General features: G+C 45.6%; 1 protein-coding gene across 3 annotated transcripts in view; it reads left to right on the forward strand.

Moving 5' to 3' along the window:
• Window positions 1-22,116, forward strand: part of CCAR1 (cell division cycle and apoptosis regulator 1) — a 247,507-nt gene that overhangs the window by 120,439 nt on the left and 104,952 nt on the right. For all 3 annotated transcript variants that reach the window (XM_063961565.1, XM_063961566.1, XM_063961567.1), the window contains exons 16-17: window positions 1,763-1,954; window positions 9,302-9,526. In XM_063961565.1, coding sequence (XP_063817635.1) covers window positions 1,763-1,954; window positions 9,302-9,526 — 417 coding nt within the window. The remainder of the gene's footprint in view (window positions 1-1,762; window positions 1,955-9,301; window positions 9,527-22,116) is intronic.

A 22,116-nucleotide genomic window follows, 5' to 3' on the forward strand; every position in this document is an offset into this window, starting at 1 on the left:
TGCCTTATTTGGATGACCTGCTCTTCCTGGCGCACTCCCCAGAGGTCCTTCACCACCATCTCGAGTTGACCGCTTCATTCCTACAACAACATAGCTGGATCATCAACTGGAAGAAGTCACCCCTCACTCCTTCACAATGCATGGTCCATCTGGGAGCTCTCCTTGCCTCTCACTTCCAAAGACTTTTCCTGACCTCAGGCTAAATCTCAATGTTACAGCAACGGATAAGACGCTTGCTCAGCAGCCAGCGTGTGTCCATACATTTTGCCATGCAGGTCCTGAGATCCATGGTCTCCACATTCAACATGGAGTATGCCGAGTTCCACTTCAGGCCTCTCCAACAACTGATCCTGTCCCGTTGAAATGTACAACCACTTCGTATCAAGTCTCGGATGATGGTCCTCGCTCTGGAAGATCACCTGTCTCTAACCTGGTGGACAACCCTTCTGGATTCCGGATTGGGTACTGCTGACCACGGGCGCAAGTCTCTGAGGATGAGGCACAGTGACCTGACAATGCGCTTTTCAAGGCAATTGGACCCCAGCAGAAACTGGATTACCAATCAATGTCCTAGAGTTGCGAGCAGTCTGCAGAGCTCTGCTTCTGGTGCAGGGCATTCTTCAGGAAAAACCTGTACATATCCAGTCCAACAACGCCGAGCAGTAGCCTACCTTAAACATCAGGGTGGCACCTGCAGACCGTTGTCAATGCAGGAAGTGGCTCACATTCTTCAATAGGCCGAACGTCTCCTTCCCACTAGCTTGGCAGTGTTCATATCGGACGTACTGAATTGGGAGGCAGACATCCTCAGCCATCACGATGTATATGCCTGAGAGTGGTCACTACACCTGGAGGTGTTCCAGCTCCTGGTGCATGAGTGGGGCCTACCGAATGGCGACCTCATGGCCTCCAGACAAGGTTCCGGTATACGGGTCTTGGACAAGGGACCCTGCAGCAGCCTTGTGGATGCCCTGACCGTGCGGATGGACTTTTCATAGCCCAGACATCATTGGTTTTCCAATCTGGAGGATCCATTTCCACTTCACCAGCGCCCAGACCTGCTGTCTCGGGGCCCCTGTCTACACCCGGGCCTAGCTGGCCAGTCTTTGACAGCGTGGCTCTTGAGTCATCCATCCTAAGGGCAAAGGCATTCTCCCAGTCAGTTGTCCAGACCATTCTTAGGGCGAGAAATCTGGCCTCTGCCGCATCGATTTTCTGATATAGCATACATACCTACAGTGTTGCACTACATGGCGCTATTCCCCTAAAGATTTTCGGGTGTCCAGGATTCTTGCTTGTTCCAAGCTGTACTGGCTCTGGGCATCTCCGCCTGGCAACTTTGAAAGTGCACGTCTTGACGCACCTGGCCTCTTTCTCCCATCCTGACGCACCTGGCTTCTATGGGTTACTCTTCTTGGTCGCTGGCTCCCTCCTCCTAGAGAGAGAGAGAGAGAGAGAGAGAGAGAGTGTGTGTGTGTGTGTGTGTGTGTGTGTGTGTGTGTGTGTATACCATATATATCTTCCTTTTCTCCTGTCCTGCTCCTGCCTTGGGCTTGTTGACAAAACTGATGATGCCTGCGCATGGAGGCGAGGTATAGGGGAGGATAACCAAAGCATCCTGGAATACCAAAAGCTTAACTGTTTGATGCCTGGTCCTTTACCACAACCTACAACCCCAATGTCTGCCCTATGGACTTCGAAATAAGAGTTAATGACGGCAAGTTTTACCATAGCTTTCAATTTCCTATTTCCACATTAATAGGAAGAGGAAAGGAAACGTCAGGAGGAAGCAGAGCGTCAGCGGAGAGAGAAAAGATACATATTGCCCGATGAGCCAGCAATTATTGTTCATCCAAACTGGTTAGCCAAAAATGGAAAGTTTGACTGCAGTATCATGTCCCTGAGTGTGCTGTTAGATTACCGAATAGAAGACAATAAAGAACACTCATTTGAGGTATATTTGCTACTTCTGATAACATTTACTTGCTCTATACAAAACTAGATTACTGGGCTGAATTGAGAAACGAAACTATGGCATTAGAGGCATAACCAGGAAATGGGTTATTTTTGTTTTCTTTATTCTGTGTTTCTATCTATCCCATGTCCCTTTATTTTGTATATTCCTTTCAGTACGGATACCCTTTCTTATATGTTTAAAATAAATTGTGTATGTGTTATGTTTCACAGAAAAAGAGAAAATGCAGGTGCACACGCTAAACACTAAGAACACTGGTAATCGAAACAAATATAATATCTGCAATTTAATTTGTAATAAAATTGAGGTTCTTTGCATAATTGTTGGCCAAAAAATATGTGCCCACCTACCAGGGCCAGGTGACCTCATCAGGTGTGTCCTATCACGGCCAGCACAACCCAAGGCATCACACCAGTGAAAAGTAACAGTTTAAGTTTTAAAAGGTGTTAGATTAATAAGAAGTAGCAGCTAGGTGCTAGAAGTGTTACATAGATGAGAAGTAGAAATTAGGGTGTCAAAAAGTTTTACGTTCGTAAAAAGAAATGTGGGTGCTTAATTAAGTCTTACAATTATGATGCCCGAAGCAGCCTGGCTTCGTCACCTCAGGGGATCTTAAGCTCTGTACCCATTCCTAGTACAAACATTTGTTTCTCTATCATCCACTAGGGGACACTAGAGAACTAGACAGCTAGGGTGTGAAGGATGCAGACTGGAGGTAGCACAATGTAGTAAAAAAATAAAAATAAATATGCATCCAACCTACTAAAAGGAGGGTGAAGGCTGTATTAACAGTTCCAGTGAGACAAAGATCCCGTTGGAAGGGACAGACATCTCACTCAGAAGATCATAGAGAAGTGCAGAGCAGTGAGTAATTTGGTCTTAGGGGCATTAAGGCAGCTTCCCCTCCTAGTATCGTTTGCGCTTATTCTCCCTGCGCAGTGTTAATTAGTCACACTGAGATGAGCGGAGTATGAACGGGGACCCGGCGGCGGGGCAGCGCATACAGCCAGGGCTCCGGAGCAGTGGTCAGACCACGTCCATTGGTGGGACCGCACACAAGGTAAGAGGCTCTGCTGGCAGGGGGAGGGAGAGGGGAAGAGCGGACAGCAGGCGGTAAGAGCTGTGAGCCGTGGAGGATATCTTCGTTGGGGGCATACACCCACAGGTCTCGTGGCGGGCGCGCTGAGGTAGGAGCTAAGGAGGCAGGGGGAGTCAGGTAATCCCTGCACTGTAAGTGCTGCGACGTCAGAGGCCACAAGGGGGATTGTGTGACTCCCATTTTTTTTCCATTGCTCCCTATATCCCTACGCTCTTTCTCCTCCTATTCTAATAGGGTGAAAGTACTGCTGATTATTGGGTATGTGTTTTTAACATGTCTAAAGCACCAACCACAAAAACTTGCTATGCATGTTCAAAATGTGGTAAAAAGCGCACTAATGTTGGCAGCTCCAGGGTGTGCAACACATGTTTGGGAATGGATGCTCAACCTGTGAGCAGTGGTCCATCCGTGTCATGGGAAAATGCCCTGGCAGATATTTATAAGGAAATGGCGGAATCCAGCAACCAACACTTAGAATGGGCTGCAGGTTTTTCCAAAACTATGAAGGAATTCCTGATTAGAATTACTCCACCCGCACAAGTAGAAAAGAGTGTGCGTAAAGCGGTAAAGAGACCCCTCTCTCTCCTGCAGCAAGAGTCGGAGGAGGGTCTCATAGAGAACGAGGGGGGAGTCAGTAGAGGTGATAATTGATGTCCGTCCTCAGGAGGACTAAGCTGAGGTCAAGGGGTTAGAATCTTATTGAAGCTGTAAAACAGATTCTTAACTTCAAGGAAGAAGAGGTTAAGGAACATTTGATCTATTTGAGTCTCAGAAACTGCAAACAGCAGTTTTTCAGATTCCTCAGACTCCAGGATCAAATGGGAGAAGCATGGAAGCAGCCAGATAAACTCTTCCAGATTCCCTAAATGTTCAGTGCTAATTACCCACTGCCCAAGGGTGTCATGTCTAAGTGGGAGGTTCCTCCGATTGTGGACGCCTCCCTGGCTAGATTGTCAAAGAAGACAATCTTGCCGATACCAAATGTGACTACACTTAAGGATGTGTCAGATCGTAAGTTGGAAGGGCACTAAAGTCTATCTTTGTGGTGGCAGGAGCATCACAAAGACCTACAATTATCAGTGCTTGGGTAAAGAAGGCTATTGAAGCATGGGCTGGTCAGATTGTTCATGCAGTGGTGGAAGAGAACAGCCATGAAGAGCTAGTTCGACCAGCGGAGCATATCCGGGAGTTGGCCACATAAATTTGCCAAGCTACAAAGGAATTTAGCAGGGTTGCATCACGTATCTCTGACTTGCTATATCGGCTAGAATGATTCTGTGGCTCAGAAAATTGCAATTGGACTCAGATACCAAGAAGGCAGTGGAGGCGATCCCCTTTGTAGGGGGCGCTTTATTTGGTCCGGAATTAGACAAGTGGATTTCACAAGCAACAGTGGGAAAATCTGCTTTTCTGCCTACCACGTATCCGAGAACTACACCACAAGTCAGAAGGAACTACTCTGGTCTGGTGTTCAATTAAGTTAGGTTTTAATCCTTTCGAGCCAGAGGAAGAGGTTTTAGTGGTCAAGCTCATGGAAACAGAGCCAGTCCACAGCCTGAAAACAGGATTCTAAGCCTGCTGACGAGACTGTGGCATGACTGGTCTCCCAAGGTGGGCGCACGGTTGATAAGGTTTCAGGACACCTGGGCCGTAATCTCATCAACATCTGGATCAACAAAATAATTTCCCAGGAATACAAAATAGAGTTTCTGATGTGACCTCAGTCTGTTCTTTACGACAGGCCTTCCTCGGTGCCCTCAAAGGACGAGAGCATTAGACAAGGCTATTCAAAAGCTTCTTCAGACGGAAGTAATTATGCCTGTCCCGACTTCTCAAAGAGGAACAGATTTTATTAAAATCTTTTTGTTGTGCCAAAACCTGGATGGGTCTGTCAGACCGAGCCTCAATTTAAAGGTATTAACTCAGTTCCTGAAGGTTAACAGATTCAAGATGGAATCAATCCAGTCGGTTCTTGCGAGTCTAGAGCAACGGGAGTTCATGGTGTCGATGGACATAAAGGATGCGTACCTCCATGTCCCAATTTGGAACCTGCACCAAGCTTAGTTACGGTTTGCAGTGAGCAGGACTTATTACCAGTTCAGAGCTCTACCATTAGGCCTGTCATCAGCCCCGAGGATCTTCACAAAGATCATGGCAGTCATGGTTGCGAAATTGATATTGTTAGGGGTAACGATAATACCAAGTCTGGACGACCTTCTTATAAAGGCCCCATCTCAGGACCAGTTGATCCGGCATGCTGAAATCACTCAGTTTCTGAATCGGCACGGCTGGATCGTGAATTTAAAAAAAAAAATCCAATCAGCAACCGACGCAGATAATTCAATTCCTGGGTCTCATTTTAGATACGGTGTTTCTAACAGAAGATATGATTCAAGACATCAAGGAAATGATGCATCGGGTTTTACAGAACCAAATTGTCTCTCTGCATCTTTGTGTACGGCTTCTAGGAAAGATGGTAGCATCCTTCTAAGCGATTCAATACGGCAGGCTACTCCAGACCTTTTCAGCTGAATCTGATTGCACAGGGGGCAGGTATACATTTACTTCACCAAAGGATTCGCTTGTCGCCCCAGGCCAGGACCTCATTTATTTGGTGGTCGGTCCACAAGAATCTAGCAACAGGAAAGAGGTTTGGAATCTGGGATTCTAAAAGTTTGACAACAGATGCCAGTCTCAGAGGATGGGGAGCAGTACTGGATAACCATAAGTTTCAGGGAAGATGGTCACTGCAGGAGAGTAGTCTTCCAATAAATGTTCTGGAGCTAAGAGCCATTTACAATGCACTTCTTCTGGCGGAAGACCTTGTACGAGCTCAGTGCGTGAGACTGCAGTCGGACAATGTGACGGCAACAGCACACAGAAACTGTCAGGGAGGAACAAGAAGCCGCATGGCTCTAAAGGAGGCCACAAAGATTCTGTCTTGGACAGAAAAGCGCAACACAATCCTGTCGGCCGTCTTCATTCCAGGAGTGGACAATAGGGAAGCAGACCACCGCAGTGGCCAAGACATGCATCCAGGGGAGTGGTGTCTTCACCCACAGATATTCGAGGCAGTGGTAAGACGATGCGGTATACCACACGTAGATCTAATGGCCTCGCGGAACAACCATCAGCTGCCAAGATACAGTATGTGGCCAAGACGCGGGATCCAACAGCAGAGGCGGTGGATGCACTGGCGATCCCCTGGCCATACGAGCTGGAGTACATCTTCCCACCGTTTCCTCTGTTACCGCGAGTGTTGAAAAAGGTGAAACAGGAAAGTATGGGTAATTTTTAATAGCACCAGATTGGCCTTGCAGAAGTTGGTACTCTGACCTGAGGGGTCTCCTGGCGGAAGATCCTAGGAGACTGCCGCAGAGGGAGGACCTGTTGTCACAAGGCCCATTTCTTCACCCCGATTTGAACCATCTACGTTTGACGGCGTGGTTCTTTAGACCAGGATACTAAGAGACAGGGGTATCCCAAAATCAGCTATTCCTACCATGTTAGCGGCAAGGAAGCCAGTCACTGTGGCATATTACTATAGAATCTGGAAGAAGTACAAGGACTGCTGCCAGCCCAGGGTTTGGAACCCTAGAGAATTCCACCTTACTAGACTGTTGAGCTTTCTCCAAAAGGGTTTGGATGGTGGTTTGAGACTGGGATCCTTGAAGGTACAGGTCTCATCCCTCTCGATCCTTTTCCAGCAACGTCTGGCGTCCTTGCAGAAGGTCCAGACCTTTTTTACAAGGTGTGTTGAGAATACAACCACCGTTTCAGCCTCCCATTGCACCGTGGGATCTAAATTTGGTGTTAGAATTTTTTAGATAGGCCATTTCCGAACCTTTGGAAAGGGTGAATCTAAAATGTATGAGCTGGAAAGCAGTCCTGCTCCTTGCCTTAGCATCAGCAAGAATGGTCTCAGCGTTAGGTGCCCTATCATGTAAAAGTCCTCTCCTAGTTATTCATGAAGGCAGAGCGGAGTTTTTACCCAAGGTCGTTTTGGGTTTCCACATAAACCAGCCGATTGTTGTCTCCTCTTTCCAAGGATTGTCTGAGGGGGACTTGTCTTTGGATGTGGTCAGAGCCTTACGGGTCTACGTACAGGCTATGGATTCTATTAGGAAGTCTGCCGCTTTTTGTGCTGTATGATGGACTAAGGAGGGGTTGGCTGGCATCAAAACAATCCTTGGCCAGATGGATACGACTAACCATCAAGCAGGCATATATTTCTTCTGGTAAAGGAGTTCCTTTTCGGGTAGGTGCTCATACCACCAGATCGGTAGGAGCTTCATAGGCTGCAGCTAGAGGAGCTTCCACTACCCAACTTTGCAGAGCTGCGACGTGGTCATCAGCACACACGTTCACTCGTCTCTACAAGTTTGATACGTTTGCATCTAGAGATGCAAATTTTGGACGTTTGGTTCTTAAGGCTTCGGACAGCACTCCCGCCCATGGGAGTATCTTTGGGACATCCCCAGCTGTCTACTTCTCCGGTGTCCCTTAGTGGATGATAGAGAAAAGAGGATTTTGATACTTACCGATAAATAAATCCATTTCTCTGAATCCACTCGGGGACACTGGACGCCCACCTCGGTGCTTTCAGCCTGCGTGTTCTTGTAAAAATGTAGTTCAAACAGTTTGGTTATTGTGTTAATAGTTCTTGGTTACTGTTTGACATGGTGGTACGGTTAGTTTCATCCTGTATGGACTTGATCTTTTCATGTTCCCTCTTTTCTCCGTCAAATTTTCAAACTGGAGGGATTTGGGGGGGGCGCCAGCGGTGCTTAATTTTTTTTGGGATTCAGAGAAATGGATTTATCTGTAAGTACCAAAATCCTCTTATATACATTTATCCAGGGTTTACCATAGTGCCTATTCCAATTTGTAGTCTGCAAATGTGTTGTGTGTGTTTCCCTGTACTCTGTATACCACTGCAAAGCATACTTGTCTTTTCTCCCAGAATGGCTGGGAAGCTCCCAAGAATCAGGTGGTGCTCCAGGCCCACCTGGGAAAGTGGACAGGTCTCCTGGATCCTGCCTCCTCTGGCCACACTCCCCCCTGCACCCTTTTCCAAAGTGCTGGGACTGCCAGCACTCAGGAATTGACACATACATGTGCCCTAAATCATACTAGTGCTATCCACACCCAAGACTGCACTATTAATGGGCTCTGCACTAGCACTGTTAATAGTTTCACTATGCAGTTATTGAAAAGCTATCTAAGACATAAGCTGATCACAACAGAATATTGCTAGGCAGTGCCAATCCTAACCCGATATCCTGCTGTCAACATGATGGTTTCAAAGCCTAGGCTAAAGTGTACATGAGCATTTTGATTACATGACCTGTCCACATTATAATCCACTAAAGTGTGAATTCCTAGCCAACCTTTTCTTGGCACTATATTTGTATAAACCATTCCCCTGTAATGGTAAGATCCTTGTTGTAGTAAGCGATTTTCTATGCAATCATTATTGTAAAGATTTTTAACCACTTGTCTGGCATGGTCGCATCAGATGCGACCATGCCAGCAAGTGCTTTATCTGACCTGGTCGCACAGGATGTGACCAGTCAGATAAACAGTGTTAGCAGCGCAGGGAAGGGAAACTTCCCTCCGCTGCTGTCAGAGGGACCTGAAGGTCCTTCTGCCTTCCCGCACCCTCCCATCAGTGTTGCTGTTCATTGCTGATCGGTCAGCACTGCAGGACCCACTTCCCCCCCCTTCCCAACCAGCAGCCGCTGGGAAGTGTTAATCAAGCCCCCCCCCCTGTGTACCTGGCAGCTGTCCTGGCTGTAAAAAGTAAATTTTTGATGGTTGCGTTGTTCCCGATGTTTGATGGGGAAAAAAAAAATTTATTTTTTTTTTTATGCAAAAAATTTTTTTTTAGTTAAAAAAAAAAAACATTTTGGATAAGGTTCATGTTCTTCACCTAATTCACTTCCAAAAAAACCCTGACCATTTTAGAGTGTTTTTTGGGGGGGAATAAATAGTCAGTTAAGGGGTCTATTTACTAATCCGTGGATGGAGATAAAGTCAACGGAGATAAAGTACCAGCCAATCGGCTCCTTACTGTCATTTTTCAAACTCAGCCTGTAACATGGCAGTTAGGAGCCGATTGGCTGGTACTTTATCTCTGTCGGCTTATTCTCCATCCAAGGCTTAGTAAATAGACCCCTAAGGATCCATTTAGTCTTTAATCTTGTCACATTTATTTATGTTGTCAGGTGTCGCTTTTTGCTGAGCTATTCAATGAAATGCTTCAGAGAGACTTTGGAGTTCGCATCTATAGGGAGCTCTTAGCTCTCCCTGAAAAGGATGAAAAAAAAGAGAAAAAGATCAAGAAGGAAGAGAAAAAAGAAAAGAAAGATGAGGAAGATGATGAACCAAAACCCAAACGAAGAAAATCCTCAGATGACAAAGTTAGGTTTGAGGAAAGAGATGAAAAAAAGGTTTGTGTGGATCGCCTTAAGTCACTTAATGGGAGTGCCATGATTATACCTATAACGTGTAGCTTTAGCCTTGGGATACTGGGATTACTGCATTATTTTCATACAAATTGACCTTGTACCCATGTCCTCCTCTAGAGGCTGCGAGTGGTACGAAAGTATTGAAGGATTAAATAATGACTTTGCGACTGAAGGACTTTTACTTGTTCAGCCCTTGTATACAATATTTGCAGTTAATAGCTGTCAAATTATGAACTGTTCATTATTGTAAGGAATAACTTTTTAATATACTTTTACCTGGGTGTTCCAGTTACTGCCCTTATCTAAACACTTAATGACTTGTAATGTCTTTCTAAATACCATTGAGTCCTACATCGTCTCGGGATCCAGACGATGGGTCGTCATACGTTAGGTCGACAGTAATTAGGTTGACCCCATATGGTTGACACTGGCAAAGGGTGACTGGTTCATATGGTTGATACATATGACCAACACATTTTTATTTAATTTTTTTTGTTTTTAATGGTTTTTGGGCTTTTTCCGTTTTTTGTAGTACTTTTCTCCTGCAGGGTCCACAGGATACATTGGGATATGATGGAGCGACAGCGGATTTGCACCAAACGGTCAAAGCTTTTTGGCCTCCCAGCATGCAACTGGCCTGTCCATATATCCCGCCTCCTGACTCGGACAAATTGTTTTTTTTGTTTGGAGCGACAGGAGCCAGACCATGGTCAGAGGGCTGCTGGTTTTTAGCAGCCATAAGCTTTTTTATTGTATTTTAGTCTTACTATTTTTTTCTGAGTGATCTTTCTAAACAGCATCTTATACGTACCTTAGAAAGAGTCGCTCCAACAACTCCCAGCTGGGTCACGACAACGCTTACCCACGAGTACAGTGCTGTTTCGGCAGGTCTCTGTGTCGGATGAAGTAGCAAGTCCAGCAGACGTTACCAGACTTGCCGGAGCACTGGGAGAAGGTAAGGCATCGGTTCCGGTTAGAGGAGGAACACTGATACAGCTGCACTGTTTTGGGAGGAGACTACCAAACAGTCGCTGACGTGGCTGCAACAGAGCGTGCACCAGCGCTAGGCCTTAGGGTTCATAGGCTCCAGGGATAGTACGAGGCAGCGATCCCTAGGGTTGATGTCAGCAGTGGGGAGTCAGACGCTTCCCTGGCTGCCCCTCCCCCGGTTCATAACCAGTTTCCTCCGAGTCTCCTGCCATGAACTGTTTTCCTGCTTCCGTCTGAGACGCTGTGTACTAAGGGGACCCAGTTGCATCATAGGCAGCTGTGTGACTGGTGCGTCGGTGTTCACTTAGGCATCTGTGTTCACTATAGGTTCACGGAGCGGTGGTGTACACTAATAGCGTCTAGATCCACTCAGCATTCGCAAACGTGTTGATCGGTCCTGGAAGTGTGGTGAGTCTACCTGTATCCCACTCTGAGGATGAGTTATACAGCGCAAAGTCTCTATCTACCTCTGAGTACGAATAGTTGGATAAGGGCCTAATGCATACGAGTCTGATTATTACTATTGTTTTCTTTCGCTATGCGTCTGAATTCGGTTAAAACTTATATAAGGTAATGCAGTAATATGTTTCTCCTACATACTTGAAATGTATCTGTAGTTGATTATGTGCTCATATTGCTTATTATACTAATGTATAACCAGTGACTGATTGCTAGTGTGATTGCTAACTTTACTATAATTCTGTCTGTTTTTTCTATGTTTTACGATTAAAGTGATTACAGTCACATTGTGTAGTACACTGTGATAGTGTCTGATTATTTATCATGTCTAACAGCGGCAAAGGTAAGGTAACCTCTTAGGATCTGGTTCAGGATGGTTTGTGTGCAAATTGTTTTAGGTTTCATCAAGGTCTCTTGAAAAATTCAAGGCAGACACAGGTGCAAGTTGATCCCCCATGGGCTATGTTTGCACAAACATTATCCGGTATAGCTGAGCGGATAATTCCAACTTCTGTACCTGGGATAGGTGATGAAGCTAAATATTTATCCTTTAACACAAGCTATTTACTAATACCGTGAAGCCGTAATGGCCACTAAACCTCGTGCACGTGCTACGCACTTTGTACGCTATTTGCGTACAAAGACCTCGCACGTGGTACGCAAGTTACGTACACACGCTACGCTGGGTGTACGGAATACACACAGCGAGCGTACACACAGACAATATCCTTTTTAAACCTTAAACACAGAGTATGCTTATACTATAAACCTTAGCATTGAGGTACTGTAATGATATAACACTGATTAACCTTCGTATTTAAGCCAGCTGTTTGAGCGATTGAGATGCTCATAAACCCTTAGTAATAAATGGTGAAACACACAAACACTTGTTAAGGTTCCAACACCTTACTGGATGATTTTAGTATGTAAAAGGGACAAGAAAACAGTTTACAGCTTATACACTACAGACCTAACATTAATAACTAAACAGAATAACTAAACAGTAAGATACACAATAGCGAACGAACGCAAATACATAGAATAAGAATGAATGGCTTACATTAAACGGGTAACAAAGTGGCCACAGAGAAACATACCATACGGGGGAACACTCGCTAGCGCAACCGGATCCAGTCCTCTAATTATCCGACAGATAAATGTTGATGAGAGAGAGTACTGGCCGGTCAGGGGACAGTGGCCTTTATATACACAACATACAGTACACTACAATGGGCCCTACAATCTCATTGTTCATTGGACACAGGAATGTCTCTCTGCATTATAACAAAAGGTCATAGGTGGATTTGAACAGGTGGGCTGTGACTATTTCAAACTGCTCAGGTGGGAGGTATCCACAGGATTCCCGCCGCATGGATAATGAACTGCAAATACAGTAAATGTCCATAAACTTCTTATAGACATAACTATACGCAGGAGCGATTAATCTCTTCCTAACCAACACCGGAATGTTTCTAATAAAATACTCTTCCGTTAGATACTAGACACCACCGTTCAGCCTTTGCCTGACCCTTCATATCATGCACAGAGGAATTCCCAAGTCCCCGAACCATTTACACTAAACATACTTGCAGATATTATTAAGGGGAATACTATCTACAAAACACGCTATATGGGTTAACTATGCTATAAACGAGTCGCCAGCTACAGGCTCACAAACTCCGCCGTAAATACCCACATTATGCGCAATATCGCTGGAGCGATATTACGCAACTTGCGGATGTGTGCACGTACGGCGGAATGAGTGCACGCGCAGCGGGCATGTGCATGGGGTTAGTATATGGCAATGTGAAGCATGATATTTTTCGACTTTGACAGTCCACCCTTTGGCAGTCACCAATAACTGCCACTTTCTTATCAATTCAAACAGAAAAATATATGTCATCATGGAATACCTTTTTATGATTGGGTAGAGGGAGGAGAGGAGAAGGTGGGAAAGATATGATCTAATGAGATAGTGAAAGTATGTGTGTATGAAATCCATGTCTGAGGGGTCATGTATCATCGTGCCGTACGTGTTCTAAATCAAGCTTCGAGGTATTGCGAAGTATACATTGAATCCTTCTTATCCCGTATCAAGGGTCTGTGGATGGGCTGTCAAACTTTACCGAGCTCTTTTGGTTACAACAAATGGGGTGCACATTAGTTGATGATACATGAAGGGGGAGAATATGTGAGTGCTAATATATGAAAATCACCTGTCGACTATGTGGGGTACTACCTGGAGGTTGTAGAGATGAAGATAAGAAACATGCGTTATAAATGCATTCGTATAATGTTATGTGAGATTTAGTATGCAGTCGCCGATTGGGGTCTTGTTGATGTCTTGTCTGATGTCTTGTCCGGATTGTCGTATCTTTACTGTAGCTCTGCGGTTTGTCAGCAAACAAAGCTTCTACAAGTGTCCATAAAAAGAATTACAGTCTCTAAAAGTGTCTGTGACACAGTTCATCATTGGTCTGTATAGGGGGTCATCAAATTCTTCTTCCAGGCGGATCTCTTGGTACCTCGGAGAAAATCAAAGGAGAAACGGGTGAAAGAAACGGACCGTGGAATCACATTTTATCACAACATTGTCTCGATTGACGGGTCATAAATTAAATTAGTTGTTGTTACAATGCCCTCACTCCTCAGACTCATCACCTTGGTACTACGCTTGCAATTCATTAGACTACGAACACATCTGAATACCAGACCAATCAATATGATAACTCCCAGGATACACAAGAGGAATTTCCCTACGTCCATGATGACGCTCTGAGCCCATTCTCCTAAACCTGAAAACCAATTTTGTGGGTTCAACCATGACACCCAGCCAGTCAATTCATTACCCACAGCAGCGAGTATAAGATTGTGCCTCCTTCGAAACTCCCACTTTAATTGCAATATATCATCCATTTTTCGATCTATAACCTCGGTTGGGTCCTCAGTGCTGTTAGTGATATATGTACAACATTTCACGCCATACTGAGTTGCTAGGGTGACACAATACCTGCCTGTTACCGCTGTGAGGTAATTGAGAACCAATCTATGCTGGACCAGCTCTGTTTTGTAGGCTTTCAGCTCTCTCCCAGTATACCTGAAGGTGTCATCATACATCTCGGTGATATTGTCTAACAGGTTCGCTAGCGCAGATATATACCTATAATTTATAACTCCTCTGGCGGTACGGGTGATATCTAACGCGAGTAGGAATTGAATCCCGGTGGATTCATGAATCAAATCAGAGGCCGCATGCTCTGTCCTATCTACAAGGTGTCTTTTAGCGATGTGTTCGTAATGAGTGTGAGTGTAAGGAGCTTGGGCACTGCGGTGAATATCTTTCATTTTGTTATGGGCAATGGTCATTACTTCAGGCAGTACTTTTCCAACGTAACACAATCCCTCTGAGTTTGGGGCAAGCCACTTATACGCCTTCCTCCCACATATGAAATATGCATCATCGGGGAGAACATATGGGATGGAAAATGACATAACCATATTACAAACCTTCCATAAAAACAGTCCTATCCCTAACTCTTTCATTTGTTTAGTACACGTATCAGGCTGTATGACATGTGCATGATCCTACTTCCTAGAGTGTACCTATACCGGAAATATTTTCCACTGTCGGCTATTTGGCGTATAAGTTCTGAGTCTAGGGGCATTTTGTCGGCTCTGTGTGAGAATGTCATGGTTTGGTTGTTCCATGACACTTCCCAATTTCCCGGCTTTCGGGGATTGGAAATGTTAAAACATATTAGGGACCTATCTACATGGTATTGGTGGAGCTTTAAACTAGGAGGACTAGAAATATTAAATCTCTTGTCCACCGGTCTCCCACCCTTTAACTCAAGTACCTCATCTACTGTTAAAGGATATGGCACTAGTCCTGACTTTCTATGGCCTTGAGGTACTTGTGAGCATACCCAACAGTCTGTCTGATTTAACACTTTACCCACCAATGAGTGATAGTCACTCAATGGATGCCGGTCCATGTTGATATTAAAACTGGACTGACATCCCTTGATGCAATCGTCCTCAACTATATTTTTACAATTTCTACAGATGCAGTTCTCTTCAGCTAACAATCCTTCACAATGTCTATTAATGTCATGGCTACCAGATAGTTTTCTGATACTCGCCTTTGCTCGGTGATTGTGTTGCTCTGGAAATTCTACGCCTCCATCCTGATCATCAGATCCCATTCCAGATCCCTCTTTGGCCTCTCTGGTACTCTCACCGAAACAGACTGCTCTGGTCAACAACAGGGTCAACAGGAAAATCCGGAACACAGTCTCTTGGGGTAAGTCCATCTTAGAGGAGGAAAAGGAGAAGAGTAAGAAGGGGGAAGAAGAATAGGAGGGAGATGGGAACTGGAAAAAATAACAAAAGGGAAAAAGAAATCTGGCTCGACAACTGCCTCCGATCTTATTGTTTTCAGCGCTCAGGTGCCGTCTCAACCTTCCTGGAACAGACACTCTAACGATACAATTTCCTTTACCGTCTGTTCTTTGTCACGGGACCTCTCTGGGTCAGTGACCTTCTTACAGTGAGACGAATGGACCCAAGTCTCTCTCTCGGCAACCTTTAACGCTGTCGTGCTGGTCAATAAGACTTGATATGGTCCTTCCCATCTGTCAATAAGGCAACCTGAGCGTATAAAATTGTGAATCATTACATAATCCCCAGGTTCAATGTCATGACAATTACTGTCTGGCAGATCAGGAATCACTAGCTTTAGGTTGTCATTTTTATTCTTTAACTGCTTACTCATCTTAACCAGATACTTTACAGTTACTTCATTGTTACATTTCAAATCATCCTGGGGGTCAATCATTACATGAGGTTGTCGACCAAACAGAATCTCAAAGGGAGACCGATTAAGAGGGGACCTGGGAGTGGTTCTGATGCTGTACAATACAATTGGCAAAGCTTCCGGCCACAACAATCCTGTTTCAGCCATCACTTTGCTCAACTTGTTCTTAATAGTGCTGTTTACTCTTTCTACTTTCGCACTCGCCTGGGGGCGGTACGGAGTATGCAGCTTACTATTAATTCCCAACAATTTACACATTACTTGAAATACTTCACCTGTAAAATGGGTACCCCTATCGCTTTCAATTATCCTAGGGATACCATACCTGCACACAAAGTCCTGCACAATTTTCTTTGCGGTAAATGTAGTGGTATTTGTGGCAGCGGGGAATGCTTCTACCCAATTTGAAAATACATCAATACAAACCAATACATACTTAAGATTTCTACAAGGTGGTAATTGTATGAAATCAATTTGTATTACCTGGAAAGGACCATCTGTAGGAGGGATATGGGATGGTTCTGTTGGTATTGTCTTTCCGATATTCTTCCTCAAGCAGGTGAGACATGTCATCGCTCTTTTACCCGCATGGGAAGAAAATCCTGGCGTGCACCAATAAGCTCTTACCAACTTACACATTCCTTCTTTGCCTAGATGAGTCAGCCCATGTGCCGCTTCTCCTAGACTTGGAAGATATGCTCTGGGTGCCACTGGCTTACCCTGTCCATCTGTCCAGAGTCCTGAGGACTCCTGGCCATATCCTTTTGACCTCCAAACTGCCTTTTCTTGTGGTGAACACAAATTTTGCATTTCACACAATCTGTGTGCTTACAGTATTAAATACCATCAGTTGAGTGGTGTCTGTCTGCATGGGGGTACTGGCTGCTGATTTAGCAGCTTTGTCTGCTCGGCTGTTACCAAGTGACACTGGGTCCTGGCTGTACGTGTGGGCTTTACACTTGATAACAGCCACTCTGTCAGGTTCCTGTATTGCTGCTAAAAGTCTTTTGATGTGGGTTGCATGTGCCACGGGTGTTCCAGCTGCCGTCATGAAATTTCTAAGGCGCCATAGGGCCCCGAAATCATGAACTACTCCAAAGGCGTACCTAGAATCTGTGTAGATATTGGCTGATTTACCTTTAGCCAATTCACACGCTCTGGTTAGGGCGACCAGCTCAGCAACTTGTGCTGAGTGAGGTGGGCCCAGGGGTTCCGCTTCTATGGTACCTTTGTCATCTACGACTGCGTATCCAGTACACAAGTCTCCCGAGTCCGTCTGTCTGTGACAACTACCGTCAGTGTAGAAAGTAAAATCTACACCTTCCAGTGGGTTGTCACTGATGTCAGGCCTTGCCGTGAAATTTTGGGTCAAATATTCCATACAATCATGTGAGTCAGTGTCTGTACTAAATCCTCCTTCACCATCATTCTCATCCCCCACCCTTTGTGCCTGTCCAGGCACACCTGGGAGATACGTTGCCGGATTTAGTGCACTGCATCTCTTTATGGTGATGTTTACAGGGGCCATTAGTGCTAATTCCCACCTTTGTAAACCGTGCGGATGAGACGTGGCTGACACTGCATGAGGTGTATGGATTGTGAGGTTGTGTCCTAGCACTACATCTTTGCTTTTACTCACTAGCAATGCTATTGCTGCAACACTTCGCAAGCATGTGGGGAGGGATCGCGCTACCGTGTCTAGCTGAGCGCTGTAGTAGGCTACCGGCCTGCTGGCATCACCGTGCTTCTGGGTTAAAACACCTGCCGCACATCCAGCATTTTCCGTACCGTACAGTTCAAAGGGTTTCCCATAATCTGGCATACCTAATGCTGGTGCCTGCGTTAGGCACTGCTTGAGTCTCTCAAACGCCAGCTCAGACTCATCTGTGTGCGAGATCCGATCTGGTTTGTTTGATGAGACCATCTCCTGCAAAGGTAGGGCCAGTATGGAAAATCCTGGGATCCAGTTACGACAGTACCCACACATTCCTAGGAACGTGCGAATCTGTTGCTGAGTCTGTGGCAGGGTCATGTCATGAATTGCCTGTACTCTATCAGTGGTGAGGTGTCTCAGTCCTTGTGTCAAACAATGCCCCAAATATTTTACCTTGGTCTGGCATAATTGCAACTTGTCCTTTGAAACCTTGTGTCCTGTATCAGAAAGATGAAACAGAAGCTGTTTCGTATCTCTCAAGGACGATTCGAGTGAATCAGAACACAGCAGTAAGTCGTCTACATACTGTATTAATATTGATCCACTCTCAGGTTGAAAGGATTGTAAACAATCATGCAAAGCCTGCGAGAAAATACTTGGGCTGTCGATGAAACCTTGTGGTAAACGAGTCCAGGTGTACTGTACTCCTCTATATGTAAATGCGAACAAATATTGGCTGTCAGGGTGCAGAGGTACCGAAAAGAAAGCGGAGCAGAGGTCAATTACATTGAAAAATTTGGCAGTGGGAGGGATCTGCATAAGGATGACAGCTGGATTTGGTACTACGGGGAATTGGCTCTCAACTATTTTGTTGATCCCCCTTAGATCCTGCACTAGCCTGTAACCCCTCCCCCCACTCTTTTTAACAGGGAAGATGGGACTATTGGCAGTGCTGGACGTTCTAACCAGGATGCCCTGTTGTAGCAAACGCTCTATTACTGAGTAAACTCCTAACTCCACCTCTGGCTTCAGAGGATACTGTGGGATTTTTGGAGCTATCCTACCATCTTTTACTTGAACTACTACAGGAGCTACATTTGCCATCAATCCAGTGTCTTGTCCATCCTTGGTCCAAAGTGATTCCGGTATCTGAGAAATCATTTCCTCTACCTTGGACGGACATCTATGTGTAACAGCAGTATGCGTCATTAACTTTTGTGGGGTGTCTAACATATCCTGCACTTCCTGAGCGTGATTCTCAGGTATATCTAAGAATACACCTTCAGGAGTACAATATATGACACATCCCATCTTGCACAGTAAATCTCTACCAAGTAGATTAGTCGGAGCCGATGCAGCCAGCAGAAAGGAATGCTTAGTCTGTAAAGGCCCTATCGTAATCTCTGCTGGTTTGCTTAACGGGTAGTATTGTACTACTCCTGTTACTCACATGGCTGGAATTGTCTTACCAGTGGTCTTCATACCCACTGTTGAATTTAACACTGACTTGGCCGCCCCCGTATCTACAAGGAAAGGTAGAGATCTACCAGCTACATCAATTGTGACCTCGGGTTCACTTCCAAGGCTCGCAATTAATTTCACTGGCTGCAAACTACAGGTGTGGCCCCACCCCTATTGTAAATTGTGACCTTCCCGCAGCGCATTGGTTGCTACAATATGTGAGGGAGGTAACTGGGAATTTTCAGAGATCTGCCAGTCTCTTTTTGGTGGGTACCTCCTAGTTTCCCCTGCGTGTGGCTCATCACTCCACCTCTGCGGTACCTGCTCCCATCTACGTGCGCCATACTGTGTGTCATGCTCTGGTCTAGGGGGTCGATATACATTATGTGAGTTTCTATTGGTGCAGTTACGTGCAAAATGTCCTTCCCTATTACAATTGTAACATTTTACCATATACGGCTTACCACCAGGGGTCTGAGATTTAAACTGAGGCGGCCTTGTTGTAAGGGCTTGGATACTTATGGCCATCAGCTTATCACCCTGTGACTCTCTGCATCTTGTGATGTTCCTGTCGTGCCCGACAGCAGTCTCTCTTAAGGCGGCCACCGACATACCTCTCCAGTTAGGTTGAGTGGTTTGTACCCTATTTCTTAATACTTCCTTTAAACCGTCCATCAATACGGACACCGCTATCTCTCTATGATGTACATTTGCCTCAATGTCCATGATCCCAGTATATCTAGCCATTTCCTCCAGTGCCCGGTGGAAATAATCAGAAGCAGTTTCTCCTTCCATTTGTTTAATGGAGAAAATTTTGTTCCATTTTACAACGGCTGGGAAATATACTCCTAACTGCAGATTGATCTGTTTAACATTTTCCTGATTGTACTCGTCAGTGAGGGCTACCTCAGCATCCAATTTACAATCGGTAATGAATTTAACAGGGTCAATACTAGAGGGCAGACATGCCCGCAGTAGTGTCCGCCAATCTTTGTTGTTAGGTTCAGTGGAGTTACCTAGGTCCTTAATGAACCTTTGGCATGCGGCTAGATCTTTTCTGGGATCGGGAAATTCAGACAAAATTGTTCTTAATTCTGCCCGGGACCAGGGACAATGCATTGCAATATTCCTGATGGGTGTGACTCCATTTGCGTCGGTCTTCCCATTGGGGACCGCTATCACTCTAACAGGATTAAGATCAATTACCTCACTCTGGGTTGATTCTACAGTGTGTGGTGTAACAGTTTCAGCATATTGTAAAGTACCGTACTTACCTGTAGACACAACCTCACCTGTCCCTGCACTATGGGCCTTCGATACCGCTCTTACTGGTTGGGCCGTGCCCACTGGAGTATCGTTTATGGTGGCCGCTAGAGAGAGAGCTGAAATCGTAGTGGGCTCATCTTCCTGGTCGCATTCCTGAGGGAAGTTTAAAATGGGATACAACTTGCACGGGTTAGCATTAGCATCAACATTTGCATTAACATTCATTTTACTCTTATCACTACTATATTTGTTAAGTGCACTCTTTTCGTACACCCGTATGCCATTCTCTGCAGCCACTTTTTCCCCTACTATATACGGTGGTGGTGCCGTTGCTATCAGACTTCTACCAGAATTTGAATTTGCTTTTTGAGCGAATTCCTGTTGTATTTCACTCTCCTGTTGCCATAACTGTAAACAATCATAATGTCTAATCCTCTGTTTTGCAGATTTTATTAAACATATCCTCTTTCTTAGATTTTGCAATACCTCAGGATTCAAACTGCCCACCCTGGGGAACTGTTCTCCATCATCCTCAGTCATTCGTTCCCATTCTTTGCATAATACCTGTGTGTGTGATCCGTATTTCTCTATCGTCCTAGTGGATGCTGGGGTTCCTGAAAGGACCATGGGGAATAGCGGCTCCGCAGGAGACAGGGCACAAAAAGTAAAGCTTTCCGATCAGGTGGTGTGCACTGGCTCCTCCCCCTATGACCCTCCTCCAAGCCTCAGTTAGATTTTTGTGCCCGGCCGAGAAGGGTGCAATCTAGGTGGCTCTCCTAAAGAGCTGCTTAGAGAAAGTTTAGCTAGGTTTTTTATTTTACAGTGAGTCCTGCTGGCAACAGGATCACTGCAACGAGGGACTTAGGGGAGAAGAAGTGAACTCACCTGCGTGCAGGATGGATTGGCTTCTTGGCTACTGGACATCAGCTCCAGAGGGACGATCACAGGTACAGCCTGGATGGTCACCGGAGCCTCGCCGCCGGCCCCCTTGCAGATGCTGAAACATGAAGAGGTCCAGAATCGGCGGCAGAAGACTCCTCAGTCTTCTAAAGGTAGCGCACAGCACTGCAGCTGTGCGCCATTTTCCTCTCAGCACACTTCACACGGCAGTCACTGAGGGTGCAGGGCGCTGGGAGGGGAGCGCCCTGGGAGGCAAATGAAAACCTATTTGGCTAAAAAATACCTCACATATAGCCTCCGGGGGCTATATGGAGATATTTAACCCCTGCCAGAATACACTAAAGAGCGGGAGACGAGCCCGCCGGAAAAGGGGCGGGGCCTATCTCCTCAGCACACAGCGCCATTTTCCTTACACAGCTCCGCTGGTCAGGACGGCTCCCAGGTCTCTCCCCTGCACTGCACTACAGAAACAGGGTAAAACAAGAGAGGGGGGGCAAAATAGTGGCAAAAATTATATTATAAAAGCAGCTATACAGGGAGCACTTATTATAAGGCTATCCCTGTCATATATAGCGCTTTTGGTGTGTGCTGGCAAACTCTCCCTCTGTCTCCCCAAAGGGCTAGTGGGGTCCTGTCTTCGTTAAGAGCATTCCCTGTGTGTCTGCTGTGTGTCGGTACGTGTGTGTCGACATGTATGAGGACGATATTGGTGTGGAGGCGGAGCAATTGCCAAATATGGGGATGTCACCTCCTAGGGGGTCGACACCAGAATGGATGCCTTTATTTATGGAATTACGGGATAGTGTCAACACGCTAAAACAGTCGTTTGACGACATGAGACGGCCGGACAATCAGTTAGTGCCTGTCCAGGCGCCTCAAACACCGTCAGGGGCGGTAAAACGCCCTTTGCCTCAGTCGGTCGACACAGACCCAGACACAGGCACTGATTCCAGTGGCGACGGTGACGAATCAACCGTATTTTCCAGTAGGGCCACACGTTATATGATTTTGGCAATGAAGGAGGCG

The sequence above is a fragment of the Pseudophryne corroboree genome, chromosome 3, assembly GCF_028390025.1.
Source record: "Pseudophryne corroboree isolate aPseCor3 chromosome 3, aPseCor3.hap2, whole genome shotgun sequence".
Taxonomy (NCBI): Eukaryota; Metazoa; Chordata; class Amphibia; order Anura; family Myobatrachidae; genus Pseudophryne; species Pseudophryne corroboree.